This window comes from Anser cygnoides, chromosome 2 (assembly GCF_040182565.1).
Source record: "Anser cygnoides isolate HZ-2024a breed goose chromosome 2, Taihu_goose_T2T_genome, whole genome shotgun sequence".
Lineage (NCBI taxonomy): Eukaryota > Metazoa > Chordata > Aves > Anseriformes > Anatidae > Anser > Anser cygnoides.
In genome coordinates this window covers 84,537,640-84,553,821 of record NC_089874.1, presented here as the reverse complement: position 1 = coordinate 84,553,821, position 16,182 = coordinate 84,537,640, and the positions used below count along the sequence as shown (strand labels likewise).

Genomic DNA, 16,182 nt, shown 5'->3' with positions numbered 1-16,182 from the left:
ATCCAGTTTTTTTTATTCCCGAATGCTAAAGCGTCACATCAAAGAAACAGGAATAATAAATAAATAAACAATAATAAATAAATAAATAAAAATCATCTCTCGTCTTACCCATCCTCCAGCGCCTCCCCCAGCAGACACCCACAGACAAAGCCCTCCGCCCTGCCCGCTTCTGCCTGTGCCATCGCCGCCGCTGCTGCGGCAGCGCGAAATCCAGCCGGCCGCTCAGCCTGGCTCAGCTGCCCTCCAGGGCAGGATCAGCCCGCGGCCACCTCCTCTGCCCTACATTTGTCGCTTGCTGCTCGCCCGAGCTGTTACGGCGGACCCGGGCTACGCCGCAGCATGTTTGCTGGTCCCCGGCCTGCCCAAACCCTTTGTCTCCACGTGGGTCGGCCTCCAAATGGTGGCCGCAGAAGCTGGGGCTGGCGTTGCTGCTCCAAAAGCAGCCTCCACCTGTCCCGGCGGCATGCTGAGGACTGACATTTAGCCCTCAGTAACTGCAGGAAGCAGGCAAACTGGTGACAAAGCTGCCTTGGAAGGGGCTGAGTGCTGTTCGCATGCTCCTGGCAGGCTCCAAGCTCTTCCCTTTGTGTCACGTTCCCCTTTCTGCAGCCATAGGTTTGCTCTGCCTTCAGAGGTGGGGTACATCTATTATCTAAATCAGGGAAATCTATTAGAGGCCAGGAGTACTGCAGAAAATATTTATTATTATTATTATTATTATGTATTTATTATTATGTATTTATTTGTTTTTAAAAGGCACTAGATATTTCTACCAGGAGCCACACAGGTGTTGGTGGTGAGGTTCCTGTGATTAACCATCTGCAGGTGATGGAAATTTGCCCCAGGCTACCTTCATCAGGAAAGAGAAATAAGCAATTTAGGGCACAGTTCACTTGAGCTGCTTTAGATCTCTCCTGAGCAAAGAGAAGCATCCCCCTCCTATGTGCTTTCCATCAGCTACAAGAGAGGTGAGGGTGAAAGGTGAGGTTCTGGGGGCTTTGTAGACAAATTTATGCATGTGGATAAATCCTTCTCTAGATGTTCAGAGCTAGTTTCTCAGCTGCATCTGGGTAGAGTTAGCTCTGTAGAGTCCTTGTAGAGGATCCAATCTAATAAAGCTCTAGTCTAGAGTATCTCTTCCCCCTAGGCAGAGATTTGGGCCTCTTTGTATGCTAAATGTGTGTTTAAATGATCTGCTGGATTGAGGTGGGAGCTTTCCAGTTTCTTCCCTGGTATTACCACATCAAGTACATGTTTCTTTTGTTGCTTCCAAGACTGTCTACAGGCTTGCTCCTCCCTAGGGGGTAACAGCACCTCTTTTGTCATGCTCTGATCTTCTTTTTTTCACCAGGACTCCCTTCAGAAGTGAGGAGCAGTAGTAGCTTCCATTAGGAGCCTAAGACCTGCAGACCTCTGAAGGTAAGTCACCAGGCTCTTCCTCATGTAAGTGGTTCTACTTATTTAACTCTTTCTGAGAAACATAGCTGCTCTCTGTAAATCACACTAGGTCTGTGTTCAAGCTCAGAAGAGGAAAAGCATTCATCTGGCAAGTCAAATGGGGGGTAAGCGTTTCCATTTGTGGTGCAGTTGTGAAGAGCGAGTGGAGCTGTGCAGAACCAGACCATCAAGTGTGAAATGTATTTCCTGATTAAAGCACTGCAAGGCCATCAGAGCCCCTGCAAAATTAGGGTGAAAAGTGATCCAGAAGCAAAGGAAGCCTTATACATTTCCTTTAATGCTTTCATCTTTATTCTGTGGCTGTGAAAGCTGAGCTCATTATAGTCAGTCTTATTTGTCAGGTACAAGGCTAGAAAGAGTATAAACTGCTGAGAGACACCGGATAGCAAATCAATGATAAAGTGAAAATTCTGCAGCAAAAGTGCTGCATATGTACATGGATACACTTATACTCCAGCTGAGATGAGGTCCAAGCCCCAGGAGTGTGGTTTAAAGGCAAGCACTTCTACGCTCCTCTTTCTTCTCCAAAATTTATGTTGCCCGTGGGAGTTACCAGATCCTAGACCCTGGCTCTGCAGCCTCTCCTCTTGTACAGCTCTAAGCCAGGAGTAAATCTTCCTGCTAACTCAGAAGTAAGTAGATGCACGTAATTATGAGCTGGGATGTCACCGAGGGAAGGAAATGTTTTCTGATTCTGAAACACATCCTGCAATTTTGCTTCTGCATAAGCATGAATTTGACATGTGAGAAAGCAATCGACCATTAATATGTATCGGTGAAGGCTCTGATGTCTCGGAATGTTCCAGGCTTCTCAATTTGTTGCTCTTCTACAGAGGAGTAAATGTTTGTTAATTAAAGGCAAAGGAAGCCTCCCAGCTTGGAGCCAGGCTGCTCCAACAGTTGCAGCTCCAGGCTTTGGGGGGGCCTGCTTGGTGTTGACTTGGAAAATCATTTTGTGTGAACTTCCTTCTGTGGCACAGGTGACTTAAGGGCTAAAGGCTTTCCCTCTTCTTATACCATTAGGACACCTGGGTAGCTGAAACTTTTTTTTTATAATTTTTGGATTAGTTTTTTCTTCAGATGGACAGATCCTCTGATTTAGCTGGTCATGTCACTGCACCAATGCTCATGCCAGTCTAATGGAAGTCAATGCAAAGCTAGTGCAAGCAGTCAAGAAAGGGTTAAGTGCCTCTGCCTATACTGTTGCAATCTGAACCAATTTTAGGTGGAGCTGCCCCAATCCTGCTTTCCAGGCCTCACATGATACAATGGTGAGTCAGTCTGGGGAGCTACGCTGGTCAAAAGCTACTCTTTTGTTAGCCAGATCAGCTCCTTGAGGAACAGGAGCTGAGGGAGGGGAAGCAGCTGCTTTGGCAGCAGCTAAAGGGAGGCATTTGGCTGTAATAAACTACTCCCAGAATATCCAACCCCAGTATTTTCTTCACCTGAGGTCTCAAAACTCTTCTGTCAAGTGCTGGTCAGCCTCCTTTTATGGACACAGAAAGGAGACCAAAAAGGGAATTCAAGGTCAGCATTTGAAATTGTTGCAGAAAACAGAGCATCGGATAGGTGAACTCGTTTGGAAAGTTGCAGTTTATGAGATCTTAAGGGGCAGTGCACCAAGCTCATATTATGGATCTCTTGTTCCAAAGCAATATCAAGGCTTGCTCCTCCCTGAAAAGATCATGTCTGGAAAAGCACGTGTAAGCAAATGCAAGATTTAGATGTACAAGCAACTGCATGCCTGTGATAGCAGCTCTGCTAACGCTATCACAACAGCTATAAAATCCCCCTGGTGCCAGGGTCTTGGGTGCATCTGTTGATGCCTAGATAGGCATTGCCTAAGGAAATCTAGTTCCTGATTGCCAAAAGACTTAAGGTATCAGCTTTTCTTCTTTTATGGGGTTGTTAAACTCAGCTGCTGGCATTTCTGATGGTGTGGGCAAGGCCTGGAATGCAGATGGCACAGTGATCCTCTGACCAGCAGCTTGCCGTGATCCTCTGTGCAGCGTCCAGGTCCAGAAATCAGATTTCATGCCTGCCTGGCACGGTGGCCTTATGCAAATGCCTTCCACTCTCTGCTTTGCTTCATTCATCTGCAGAGTGGAAGGGTGTGATAATCCCTGACTATCTCACTGCAGTTGAATGAATGTCTGTATAAAGCAGCTCTTGAGAACCTTTCTGAGCACCGAGTAGATTTCTGCTGTTATAAAAAGGAAGTGTTTCATTCTGTTGTTATATGAGTCACTGGAGGAACTTGTTGTAGATCTGTCGGAGTACTCAAGAAGCACAGGTCTGTAGCTGCTGGACGGGAGGCACTAACACAGAGTGACTCATTGCTCCCTTCGGGGACAAGAAGAGGTTTTCGCAGTCAGATGGAAATTGTATTTTATATGCAGATAGAATTCTTCACCGTGGAGAAATCCAAAACAGCTCACAAACACTGACTCCAGCGTGTAAAAGATGTACCGAGAGTTGCAGATGCTGTTACATGCCTGTGACAAGGCCAGGAAGGGACTTGGAAGAAAGGGCATGAAAGCCTAATGGAAACGAGCTTCTGAAAGGCTAAGAAAAAGGAGGTTGGGGGGGGGGGGGGGGGAGGCAGCATTGAAAAATGTTTTCCTTTACATCGATTAACTTGGATGCCTAGATCTCCCATGACATACAGCACTCCTGATGGCTCCTTCTATTTTTCTGCCCTTGGGCCATGTAGCAAGACCGAGGCTCAGCATGCAACATCCTCAGGGGATGCTGTGTGCTCGAATCCAGTGAGGCTGTGAGTTTGCTGCAGCCCCCGAGTGCAGGGGCTGACTTCTCAGATCACGTGGAGTTATTTCCTAGCCTTGGAAATCCCTGACTCAACATGCAGTGCTGGCAGCCCTATAAAAAAAGGTTTGTCTGAGATTCAAGCTGCTTTTTTGATGAATGAAACTCTTTTTCTCAGAAGACAGTTTGATATTGCCGCAGCCATGCTTCTGGCCTCTTCCCTGTCTCTCTGGGTACTTTTCCTTTGTTGATGGCAGAATTTCCATGAATCCTCTTTTCCTCCTTAGACTAGGCCTTGGGCTTAATAGTCTCCATCAACTGAGGCCTGCAGGTTTGGCTGGACATGTCTGCGTGCAGCTTCCCCCTCTCTCAAGCGTGCCAGCAAGTGCCTGCGTCTCTGTCTGGTTCCCCAAACAGTCGCTCTCTTTCATTACTTCTTAGAGTAATGCCATGGCCTTTCAAGTTTTCCATTTTCAAGCAAAATCAGCTGGACAAAATCAGCTTTGGTTATTTTGCTTCCTCCTCCCTGGGCAAGGAGCAGAGCTAGCAGGCCTGGCACTGTCCCCTGGCAGCCCTCGAGTGTTTGCTCAGGGGTGGGCTGTCTGCAGCCGGGCTCTTCTCTCTGTTTTTCCCTCTTGCCCTGTTGAACACAGGGTTTTAACACACAGAGCAAACATCCCCAGCAGTAGCTCAGTATTTGTAAGTCATATCAGAGGTGTGTTTGATTTCCTAGCAGAAGTATGTCAAACAGCTACCGCTGGCACCTAGCCAGCCTGTCTGATGTTGTTATGATTACTCAGAATATAACCTTCAGGAAAAATCACTTTGGTGACTGGTCCCCAATCTCTGGGGTTAAAAATAAGTAGCACTACCTCTGTAAAAGCAGAGCGAATCCAAAGAGGAGGGGAGTGTTACCTGTTGGTCTGATGACAGAACAGACTATCCCAGGAAAATGTTACCACAGCTTCTTTACTCTGTTTTCAGTCTAGTAGGATCCCAATAGGCTGAAGACATGCCTTTAAAAAGTTGGTGTCCCAGTCTCGAACAGCAACTGAAAACATCCTTCCCTGCTGCCTCATGGAAATCTCCCTTCCCGCCTGGCTGCCTGTTTGAGAGAGCTGGTGCCGGGTGCTGGGATGGTGGCCGTCCCCAGGGCTGGGGGCAAATACACACACTGAGTGCCATAAAGCACACATTTATTTTGTATTTCTCAGGAGGCAAGCAAAAATTGGGTGAGAATGATCCCCAGACCATGTAGTGAACCATAAATAGGAAAACTGGGGGAGAAAGGATAAAGGAATTCGTAGCGTTTAGGAATAATAGTTTTCCTTAACAGATTAGGGATCTGAGCCAGGCTCTACTGAAATCAATTGAAAAAACACCTGCTGGCTTCTGCGAGCTGAGGATAAGATTTTTAGTAATGAACCTTGCTTATTGCTCACCCAGAGCGCTGCAGTTGGGCTGGTGGAGACGTGCCCTCGGCCCCAAAATGCCTGCAGGCATACAGCTGGGCAGGGGGGCTGTGACAGTGCAAGGGCTGGAAGCAGCACCTTCACCTGCCACCCGCTCCGGTTTGGCGAGGAGGCCTCCAGCTTTAATAAAGCGAGTGATCAAAGCCTTTGTTTAAATCCTGCTGTTGGGAGAAAGGCGATGTTGCTCTCCCAAAAAGCATAGCAAAGCCTTGTGTGGCTGCCCCAAATCCTGCTTTTCTCAGCTGCGAATTCCTGCCACCCTGATTTTCTCCCTCTAGCCTAACGCAGGAGAGCAACTGATGCTGCAGAGCGAGAAATCTTTCCGAGCAGACATTTTATTTTCCTGTAACCCAGAGATTTAACATCCATGTGAGTGATCTGGGGCCATTTTTTTTTTTTCTTCAGCCCCCGAAACGTTATTTTTTTAGCCTTCTGAAAGATGCATATCGGAGGCACCTGAGAGCAGCCAAAGCAGCTGGCTGATAAGATCTCTCCAACCCGTTTGCGCAGCCCTGCTTTTTGCAAGGAGAGAGAAAGTGTTAACGAGTTGACAGCACGCTTCCTTGCAGCAAGCAGCGCTGCTCTCCGCAATGCTGCTGCAGGGAGGAGAGAGCAGGGTGGTGGCAGAAGACCTTGAAAAATGCTTTGTTCAACCCAGTTGCAGAGCTGCCTGCTTCGGTACGATACCAAGCCCTAGCTGGCCAAACAAGCAGCGGATTAAATAGGAGCCTGGGTCCCGTAGCGATGTGGGGCAGTGTGTCGCGCTTAGATTTTCAAGGGTGAGCGTCCTTGAGGTGGAAAGAAATGTTTAAACAAGAAGGCTGGAAGCAGAAGGGAGTATTTCCTAGGCATGTGGATTGTGTGTCGGTGTCGCTCCAGTTTATGACCTGGTGACTGCAAATGAAGTCCCAGCAGTGCTTTTGCCCTCCGCTGCTGCAATTTGCAGCCAGGTTCTCAAACTATGCAAATGTGCCCGATCTCGGTTCAGACTGCATACAAAAAACTGCTTAGGACAAAAAAGGACTGAGACCAGATCTCAAGAATAACTCAGGCTAGCGAGTGAATATTTTCTTTCATCCCTTGCTCTTTTGCATTCAGTGAATTTGTTCCACATTGCTGTAGAAACAGCTGCATCAGCACCAGCGCCCAGGCTGAAGCCTAATTAATATTTATGCCCAGAGAGCTGTGCACACAGGACTAAAATCGCCTTGCTGCCATTGGGTAGGGGACTGCAGCATCAGTACAGCATCTTGCCATGTTTGGTGTCCGTGCAACAAGATTTATTAGAGCACGGATCAATTTCTCATCAGCACTCCCGCGCCATCTCAGGGAAAGCTCTGCCCTTCGCCTCCTGCCTGCTCTTTGCTTCTAACTGGTCCATAATTCCCTAATTAGGGACACCATCTTTCATCTCTCTTGCATTTCTGTGGTTTGTACTCTCGTCTACTTCATATGGTCCGAGACACTGCTAGGTGCTCAAGCTGTCCATTGCTTCTGTAAGGGCATAGCTGCGAGCCTTAGCGCGGACGAGCTCAGACAAGAGTGGGGACAAGCTTACGGGGAGGGTGACACTGAGCACAGGGCCTTGGCCTGCGTCGTGCCCTTTCCCACCAGCCAGCACGGGCTGACCCAGATGCCCAGAAACGGTGAATTTGCACCCATACAAAATGTTCCCTCCGCGTGGGCACAGCCTCGAAATCCTCTCAAATGCACCCGTGGCCCTCCCTGGTGCCTGCCTGAGTTGCAGCGCATGCCGTGGAGGAGCAAAATGCTGCCCTGAATAACCGAAGGAGCTGCCCTACGCCCGGGTCCTCCCACACCTGGTCTGTGGTGCAGGACCTGAACCTGCAAGGGTCCAAACTTCTCTTTTTTGTGTGTTTCAGCATCGGGCCCCTCGAGATAAGAAAATATGGGTGTTGTTGGGGGCTTGGGCATAACGTAAGGCCGTTAAGTCATTCGTATTGTGCTGAGAGGAGCCCCAGACGAGGATGTGGGCTGTGGGATGTGGACCATGGGAAATCAGCCCCGGGGAGGGAAAACGTTGTGGGTTTTTTTTTTGTTCTTCTCCTTTTTTCCGTGCAGCCTGCTTCTGCCACCGGGCCGGTTGCCTGGGGAACTGCCGAGGGTGGCATCCAGCCCGGGCGGCGTCAGGGCCCCCGGCTGCCCCACACGCGGATGCGGGACAAACGCTGGGAGAAGGAGCCGGGCAGCCCGTTTCCCAGGGGGAATTGCAAATAAGCTGCGCCGGCCCCTTGGGAAGCTTTCTGTTGTAAATGCGTGCACCTTGCACCCGCCTGAAGGCTTCTGAGGTCATCTGGGGGGGCTTCTGTGCACGGCTGGGGGTCTTACCAAGGGTCTTTGGAAAAGGAAGGACCTGCTTTCCCTCCCTCATCCCCCAGTAACAAATTATTTATTTTGGAAATAAACCTTTTTTTATTATTATTATTTTTTCCTTTTTTTTTTTTTTTTCTCCATCCAGTCTCAGCAAGCTCCGTGTAGGACATACACTGGGATTCCACCCCCCCAAGTGAAAAAAAAAAGATGTGAATTTAATTCAGGAAGAAGATCCCGGGGTGGGTTCCTTTCTTCTGGCGTTAACGATCTGCTCTCCTTGGACGGGGGTTTTAAAATGGCTTCCTCCGAAGCCTCCGGCTGCCGGGTACGGGCTTAGCTCGGAGGTAAGGAGGATGAGCGGGATCAGCCGCTCCCCGCCGCCGCGGAGCGCCGCCGAGCCCCGCAGTAACACCACCGCCGGGACAGCGCCCCGGGACCCCGGCACCTGCCGGGCTGCGGCCGCGCCTTTGTCCCCGGGGCGGCGGCGGCCGGGCGGGGAGGCCCCGCCCCCTGCGGCAGGCCCCGCCCCCCGCGCCATCCCATTGGCTGTTGGCGGTGTCCCCCCGCCCGATAACCCACGGGACGTCACGCCAGGGGGCGGGGCCGAGCGGCCGCTTTAAGGCCGGGCGCGGGGCGCGGCCGCCGCAGCCCGGGCGGGAGGGAGGCGACGGCGGAGGGCGGGAGGCAGCGGCGGGGCGGCGGCACCGGCACCATGCGTGAGATCGTGCACATCCAGGCCGGGCAGTGCGGCAACCAGATCGGCGCCAAGGTACCGCCCGCTCCCCCGGGGGCAGCGCGGGCGGCGGGGGCAGACCCGGCATCGCCTCCCTCGGTGCCGGTGCCGGGAGCCCGGCTGGGGCTCGGTGCGTTCGGCACCGCGGGCGTGGTGCCGTGAGGGGCTCGGCTCGGCTCGGCTCGGCACGGCCCCGGGGGGCTGCGGGGGGCTGCGGCGAATCCCCCGGCGCCGCGTGGCGGGGCGGTGGTCGGGGGTGTGGGGGAGCGGGGGGGCGGGGCCGCGGTGACGCCCCCTTTGTGTGTCCCCCCCGGTCCCCGCAGTTCTGGGAGGTGATCAGCGACGAGCACGGCATCGACCCCACCGGCAGCTACCACGGGGACAGCGACCTGCAGCTGGAGAGGATCAACGTCTACTACAATGAAGCCACCGGTAACTGGCCCCCGGGGGCTGGGCTCCTGCTTCGGTGCCCGTGGGAAGGGGGGTGAGGTGCCCCGGGTGCTTGTCCTGCTCTGGGAGCTGTGCCCTGTCCCTATGCACCGCTGGTGGCTGCCTGGCACAGCCCTCGTAGCTGCTTTGTATGCCGCTCCCTGTCTCCCTCCTTCCTAATGCCCTTTCCATAAGGGTGGTGAATCCTGCAGGGGGGCTGGGGGGAGCCCAGCGGTGCCCTCATGGCGCTGGCTGCTGCCCACGGGGCTGTAACACTGGCACCGTTCCCTCCCGCAGGTAACAAGTACGTCCCCCGTGCCATCCTGGTGGACCTGGAGCCCGGCACGATGGACTCGGTGCGCTCCGGCCCCTTCGGGCAGATCTTCCGACCAGACAACTTTGTCTTCGGTGAGTAAGTGCATGGAGAAGCACTATCAGACCATGAGCAGTCAGCTCACAAAAGCTCAGTGCAAGTGACCAGGGTGGGGCTGGATCCCTGCAGCAGGGTTGGGATGGGAGCAAGGGCTGATCCCCCTGGGGCAGGAGAAGACAGATCTCACTTCCTCAAGAAGGCACTAACGCAGCACCTTGCTTCTGGCACCTGCAGGACAGAGTGGGGCTGGCAACAACTGGGCCAAGGGGCACTACACTGAGGGCGCTGAGCTGGTGGACTCTGTGCTGGACGTGGTGAGGAAGGAGTCGGAGAGCTGCGACTGCCTGCAGGGCTTCCAGCTGACCCACTCGCTGGGCGGCGGCACCGGCTCGGGCATGGGCACCCTGCTCATCAGCAAGATCCGCGAGGAGTACCCCGACCGCATCATGAACACCTTCAGCGTCATGCCCTCCCCCAAGGTGTCGGACACGGTGGTGGAGCCCTACAATGCCACCCTTTCTGTGCACCAGCTGGTGGAGAACACGGACGAGACCTACTGCATCGACAACGAGGCCCTGTACGACATCTGCTTCCGCACCCTGAAGCTCACCACTCCCACGTACGGGGACCTCAACCACCTGGTGTCGGCCACCATGAGCGGCGTGACCACCTGCCTCCGCTTCCCCGGCCAGCTGAACGCCGACCTGCGCAAGCTGGCGGTCAACATGGTGCCTTTCCCCCGGCTGCACTTCTTCATGCCGGGCTTCGCCCCCCTGACGAGCCGTGGCAGCCAGCAGTACCGCGCCCTGACGGTGCCCGAGCTCACGCAGCAGATGTTTGACTCCAAGAACATGATGGCCGCCTGCGACCCTCGCCACGGCCGCTACCTGACGGTGGCGGCCATCTTCCGCGGCCGCATGTCCATGAAGGAGGTGGACGAGCAAATGCTCAACGTGCAGAACAAGAACAGCAGCTACTTTGTGGAGTGGATCCCCAACAATGTCAAGACGGCCGTCTGCGACATCCCGCCGCGCGGCCTCAAGATGTCCGCCACCTTCATAGGCAACAGCACGGCCATCCAGGAGCTCTTCAAGAGGATCTCAGAGCAGTTCACGGCCATGTTCCGCCGCAAGGCTTTCTTGCACTGGTACACCGGCGAGGGCATGGATGAAATGGAGTTCACCGAGGCCGAGAGCAACATGAACGACCTGGTCTCAGAGTACCAGCAATACCAGGATGCCACTGCTGACGAGCAGGGTGAATTTGAAGAGGAGGGAGAAGAGGATGAAGCGTAAAGTGGTAATGGGTAGGAGTAAAGTATAGTCTGAGCAGGCAAGTGTTCATTGAGAGGAGAAATCTGTGCAGTTGTGCTGAAGCATGCGTTTCTTTAATTTGGTGCTCTCCACTGTTGCTTCTGTCAGCAGTTTTGTATCCTTGACTGTCCAATGTAACAGTAGTTGCAAAAATACTTCAGAGTCTTCTGTTGAAATGGTTAACTTCTCAAACATAAAGGCTTTTTGTGTTCTAAACTGTGTCCTCTGCCTTATTTCTCTCTAGAAACTCTTGTAGTTTTCTGTGTTTTCTCTTCTTGGTTTAAGCTTTAACCTCAGTGAAGGTTCAAGTCAATAAAACATGCTTTCTCAGGCCATTAATTCTGCAGTATAAATACACTGCACTTGCTCAGCTTAAGAGAGTAGCTAATCCATACACACTGTGGGTTCAATCTGAGGCTCTCTCATGTCTAACAGCTAATCTATTGTTGGAGAGAAAGCTGCCTTAACTAACAGAAACAAGGCGCTGCACTTGAGAATCCTGCAACTTCTATTTATGGACATACGTGGTAGTGAGGTCAGCCTGAAGGTATTGAATTCCACATTGCAAACTGTCAAAACTGATCTGACAGGATAGCTGTGGGCTTCCCCTCTGCCATTCAGCAGTGCTTCTTACTTGAACTGGTCCCAGGGCACGTAGTGTGTGGATAGGGGTGGGCTGCCTGTGATCTTGCCTGTTCCTTAGCTGTCCTAGCTCCCCCAGCCTTCTTCTCTAGATGAGAATTCATGCACAGAGCCATGAGTCTGAATTAGCAGTACAATAGTATCTGAGATGTTGGCTAAGAACCTGAATTTTCTTCTGAGGCATAGATTTCTTCAATCTTTCTCAAAGGTGTTTCCCCAAAAACAGCTCCTAACTCTAAGAGGGCATGACCCTTCAGGGCAGTCAGTTCCCTTTGGGAGATGAGAGGAGGCGATGGGCAGATTTCTAGGTAACATGACTCAAAGAGCACCCCAAAATATAAATCTTGGAGTAGTCACAGGGGTACCCTGAGAATCACTGTCTCCCACACCCCAGTGATGCATTTACACTGCTACTGCTGTTTGATGCTCTCAGTAACTGCGACAAGAAATGGACCTTTAGTCTGGCAGTTGAGCAGTGCAGCAGGACCCTGTTGTGCATCTTTAAGGTAAGTGTGGCTTCCTTATGGGGAGGGAGGTGGGATTTGTGTTGCCACATGCTCAAAAGGCTCAAGAAACCTGAAGGTATTTCAAATGGAGAAGTGAGCCTACAGAACAGTCATCAGTTGTTGTAAGGTCTGAGAATTAGTCTTACAAGAGTAAAATCCCCTGCTAAGAATAGCAGTTACCCCATGTGTGAGCTTGTAGTCATTAGCTTACCCAAATGCCACTGAGGGGCACGCACATATACTAAAAATATTTTGAGATTGCTACAAGTTTTACAATTATGTTGGTCCTTATTGCTCTGAAAGAGCTGCTGTCCACATGGGTGCAATCTCTTTTGTGATCCTCTAATGCAACTCCCACAAGGTGATACTGGAGTGAGTAAACACTTAAAAGGGAATTGCTCTGCAAAACTGATTGTTTTGCCCATTTTGATTCTGTTAATTGACTCCAGTGCCTGAGCATACTGTTCCTTCACTGATGGGCTTATCCTATTATCCCACCATCTTATCCTCCAGTGAGATCTAAGATGGTGTGCAGGATGTGTGCTTGATACCATTTTTTTTCCTCATCTCTATCTTTCATTTCTGGTGAAGCCTCTGGGAAGAGGGATGAGAAGCACTTAAAATACCTGAATTATCTGTAAACAAATACAGTACTCACAACAGCACTTGTATTTCTTAGGGTTTGAACACTTCTAGGATTAAGTATTAAACAAATTGAGGTTGTTTTAGTAACTGAATTACTACGTGCTGCCCCCAGGCCCTTTGGGAAATAACAGCCTGTCTGGTTGTCAGAGTAACCTCCCTTGAAATCACCTCACTGGATTGTGCTTGAAACTGCTTATCATATAGAGCTTGGTTTCTGAAGCCGAGAAGGGAAGCTGGCAAAGAAATCTAGAGTATAACTAAAGGATGAGAACCTGGTCTTTGATAGGGATAGTAAAGGTTCTCCTTTCTGTAGTGGGACTGTACAGCTTTTCACTAGTGTGCAGGATGTCTAGCTCCTGTTTTTTTTAGTGTAACTATGTCTTCAGCTAACCCTTTAATATAGCTACCCAAGAGACATGTTGCACTAAGGCTCCCTTATTAGAAACTAGGACACCTTCCTACACTGCTTACTGTTGTTTCTCTTCCTTTTTTCCTGGAGGAAGACAGACCATAAATAGAAGTAGTCTACACAGAAACATGTCCCTTTATGAATAAACATGTCCCTTTATGAATCCTACACAGCTTATTCGCCAACCATAATCATTTAAAAATAAAAAAGCCACCCCCATCGTTTCCATAGGAGTTCACGGAAATAAAGGAAAAAAGGGGATAGAGGAAAACTGAGGAGGTTCAAAACTGCTCGGTAGGAATGGCCATCAATTATAATGGAAGATGAGTCTCATATTGCGACTAGAAAATGCAATATGATTTTTTGGCTTGAATATCAGCTGCATCTATCACCCAGGAGACCATTCATTATAAAAACTGCAGACTGACTGCTGTATGCCAAACAACAAACAGATGCCTTTTCAAGTGTGCATGGTTGTAATTCTTGTTTCACAGAGCAGAAACAGTGAAGAGATTTCAGATTAGGCAATCTGACTGCCTTAAACTGTATCAGCTGTTGACTTGTATTTATCCATGTGACATACACCTCTAAGACTTAAGGTTTTGCATGAGACATCCTTTCTGGAAGAAATGGTGATAGGCAATACATGCTTAGTGGGGTTGAGCTCAAGCCACTTATGACTTGTTTGTGTTGAGAGTTTATATCAAGAAATTATTTTATTCACTTTAGCTTAGTGATGGTGATCTGCAGGGAAGTATCCTCTTCTGTTGACAATTAAAGCTGATGGTGTTGGGGGAGGGAGACATCTCTTTTTCATCCCATTTTTTAATGTGTGGCATTTTTGCTATGTTGTCAGAATGTGTTGACCAAGGCAAACAACTTCAAGAGGCATTTGTCTACTGATAGATGCATAGCTGATAAACCTAAATAAGGCTGTAAATGTGTCTAGTTACTATGTACGTTTAATTTAAACGGAATGAGGTCTGGTAGCCCTGAGATGCAAACTGTTAATTTTATTTCCTTGTTCTAGGACTTCAGTGTAAAGCCATTATAAGTGTTGTGAAAGGATAGTCCAGTATGTGGGCTGGTTCCTGGGAGAAGCAAGTTTGATATCTCCCGTTCACATTGAGCTAGTGTCCAAAAGCTGCTTGAGGCACTCAAGTGTCTGTTGAGAATGTAGGTCTGCATTTGCTTTTCAACAGGTGTTTCCCAATCTGTCAAATGGGAGTAATAATGATTCTCTTCCTCCCAACATATATGAGATGCCCATATACACCAGAAATAGGACTGTATTAAACACAATAGTCCCAGTGATATTGATAATCTGCAAATTAAATCTGTGGGGCCTGTCCTATTGACAGACAGGCCTTTCCAGAAGGTATGAGATGAAGAACATAGTAAACCAAAGTAGCATTATGGTTTAAAACCTGAAGAAAGAAGAGAATACTGATTGTTGGTCTCTTTTCCAGCCAGTTCTTTACAGAAATGGAGAAAAGCCATCATATTTTGTTTGAAGAAATTGCCTGCTTCTGGATGAAAATCTCACAAACTCTATACTTCAACAGCGTGGTGCTGGTAGATCTTTGTAGGTATCTGGGCAAGTGCTACATGCTTAGAGAAGCCACAAACAGACACAGTCCTTTGAGACAGGGATGCTGCAATACACTGCTGCAAAACACAGTGCTGGTGCCTGGAGGGACAGATTTTCTTACCTCATTAAAAAAAAAAAAAAAGAGCTGGGACATCTACTAACATGCTGCGTATAAGAAAAGAGTTATCCCCTTGCTTCCTTAAACTTTGGCCCCTCCCTGTAAACCTAATAGCAAAATTATGTATAGTAGATCAGGATGGACCCTGGTACAGGCTTTGAGTATGCCAAGTTTCGTGGTTATTGCATTGAAATCATTTTACCAAAAAAAAAAAAAAAAAAGCTTACTATTTTTGAAGGTTGGTGTTAAACCGAGTTCTGCTTCGCAGGGAGGTGGTGTCTCAATTGTTGGATTACTCTTCTATTTAATAAGGCTAAAAATTTCATTTGCTAAAGCTATGAGGAGATAAAATCCTCCCTAGAGAGATAATGTGACTACCCTTTATACTGGGTACACACCCTTTCTCCCAAGGGATGTTATTCTACTTTTCCATTCCACATTAAAGTGTAACTACCGTATACTTTCAGGGATTGATCAGATAAGCTGGCCTGCCTAGGAGCTACAAGTAACACCATTCCCCTGAATTTACTTGGTGTGAGAGAGGCACAGTCTTCTCATTTACAAATAATCCTCTTCTCAATATTCCTGTGCAATTTTCATCGTTTTTGTTTGTTTCCACAAAACAAAGCTCACGACTCTTTTTGATGTGTTATGTGCCTGAGGCAATTCAAGTAAGGTTGTTTTTTTCCCCCTCCATCAACTCTGCACAGAAATAAACATGTAAAAGTATCTGGAGCTAGTCTTGCACGTGACTGGATCAAAGGTTTTTGAGAGTTTTTTTCCCCATCCAATCTAAAATTCAGTCATGCTAAGCACATGCCTTTTGATACTCCAATAACCTGTCCTGATCTGTTTGTTAATTGTTGAGGTAGGAAAAAGCACAGTACTGGATCACAGATGCTTCCATTTTAGATGGCTGTTATCTTTATCTTGCCTACATGAAAACTCACAATGGAAGCATTTGGTCTCAGGAAAGTGCCTAAGGCCATGGAGTATTTTGGAAAAAGAAATTTTAGACCTGACTCTTACCCAGCTGGAGCCCTTCGAACATTTGTTTGAATGCAGTCTAAAGCTGTCTGCTGGGGGGAGCCTGATCCCCCAATGACTGCCAGCAAAGGAAACGGTGCAGGTGACAACTCTTCTGCCTCCCTGAGCAATCTGACAACAAGCAAACTGCTTCTTTGCTCGTAGCTCCAATTCAGTTTCAAGTATTTTACTTGCAAGTCTGCCACAAAGAAAAAAATGTTTTTGTTTTTTGGTTTTTAGAGTATTATAAGGAGGTTATCTATTTGCAGTATCTAAGGAAAAAAGAAATTTAAGAGTATATCATTCCTTCCTCCCTACTTAAAGCCTTTTTTCCCCTTATGGACAGAATTCCACTTATAAGACAGAA

The 16,182-nt window shown here is 49.0% G+C and overlaps 1 protein-coding gene and 1 long non-coding RNA gene across 2 annotated transcripts; both read left to right on the top strand.

The window, feature by feature from the left end:
- Positions 1–746: 746 nt before the first annotated feature.
- On the top strand, positions 747–1,862 carry LOC106043866 (uncharacterized). Its single transcript, XR_001211926.3, has 3 exons — positions 747–981; positions 1,352–1,419; positions 1,508–1,862. It is a non-coding gene; the product is annotated as an uncharacterized lncRNA (long non-coding RNA).
- Positions 1,863–8,640: 6,778 nt separating this feature from the next.
- LOC106043857 (tubulin beta-2 chain) lies at positions 8,641–11,094 on the top strand. The gene is made up of 4 exons (XM_048050206.2): positions 8,641–8,799; positions 9,087–9,195; positions 9,490–9,600; positions 9,800–11,094. The coding sequence occupies exons 1-4, from the start codon at positions 8,743–8,745 to the stop codon at positions 10,858–10,860; spliced, it is 1,338 nt and encodes a 445-aa protein (XP_047906163.1). The 5' UTR covers positions 8,641–8,742; the 3' UTR covers positions 10,861–11,094.
- Positions 11,095–16,182: the final 5,088 nt, after the last annotated feature.

Coding starts and splice junctions, on each gene's coding strand:
- LOC106043857 (XM_048050206.2), top strand. CDS start 8,743: ATGCGTGAGATCGTGCACATCCAGGCCGGGCAGTGCGGCAACCAGATC. Junction 8,800..9,086: donor GCAACCAGATCGGCGCCAAG/GTACCGCCCGCT, acceptor CGGTCCCCGCAG/TTCTGGGAGGTGATCAGCGA. Junction 9,196..9,489: donor CTACTACAATGAAGCCACCG/GTAACTGGCCCC, acceptor TCCCTCCCGCAG/GTAACAAGTACGTCCCCCGT.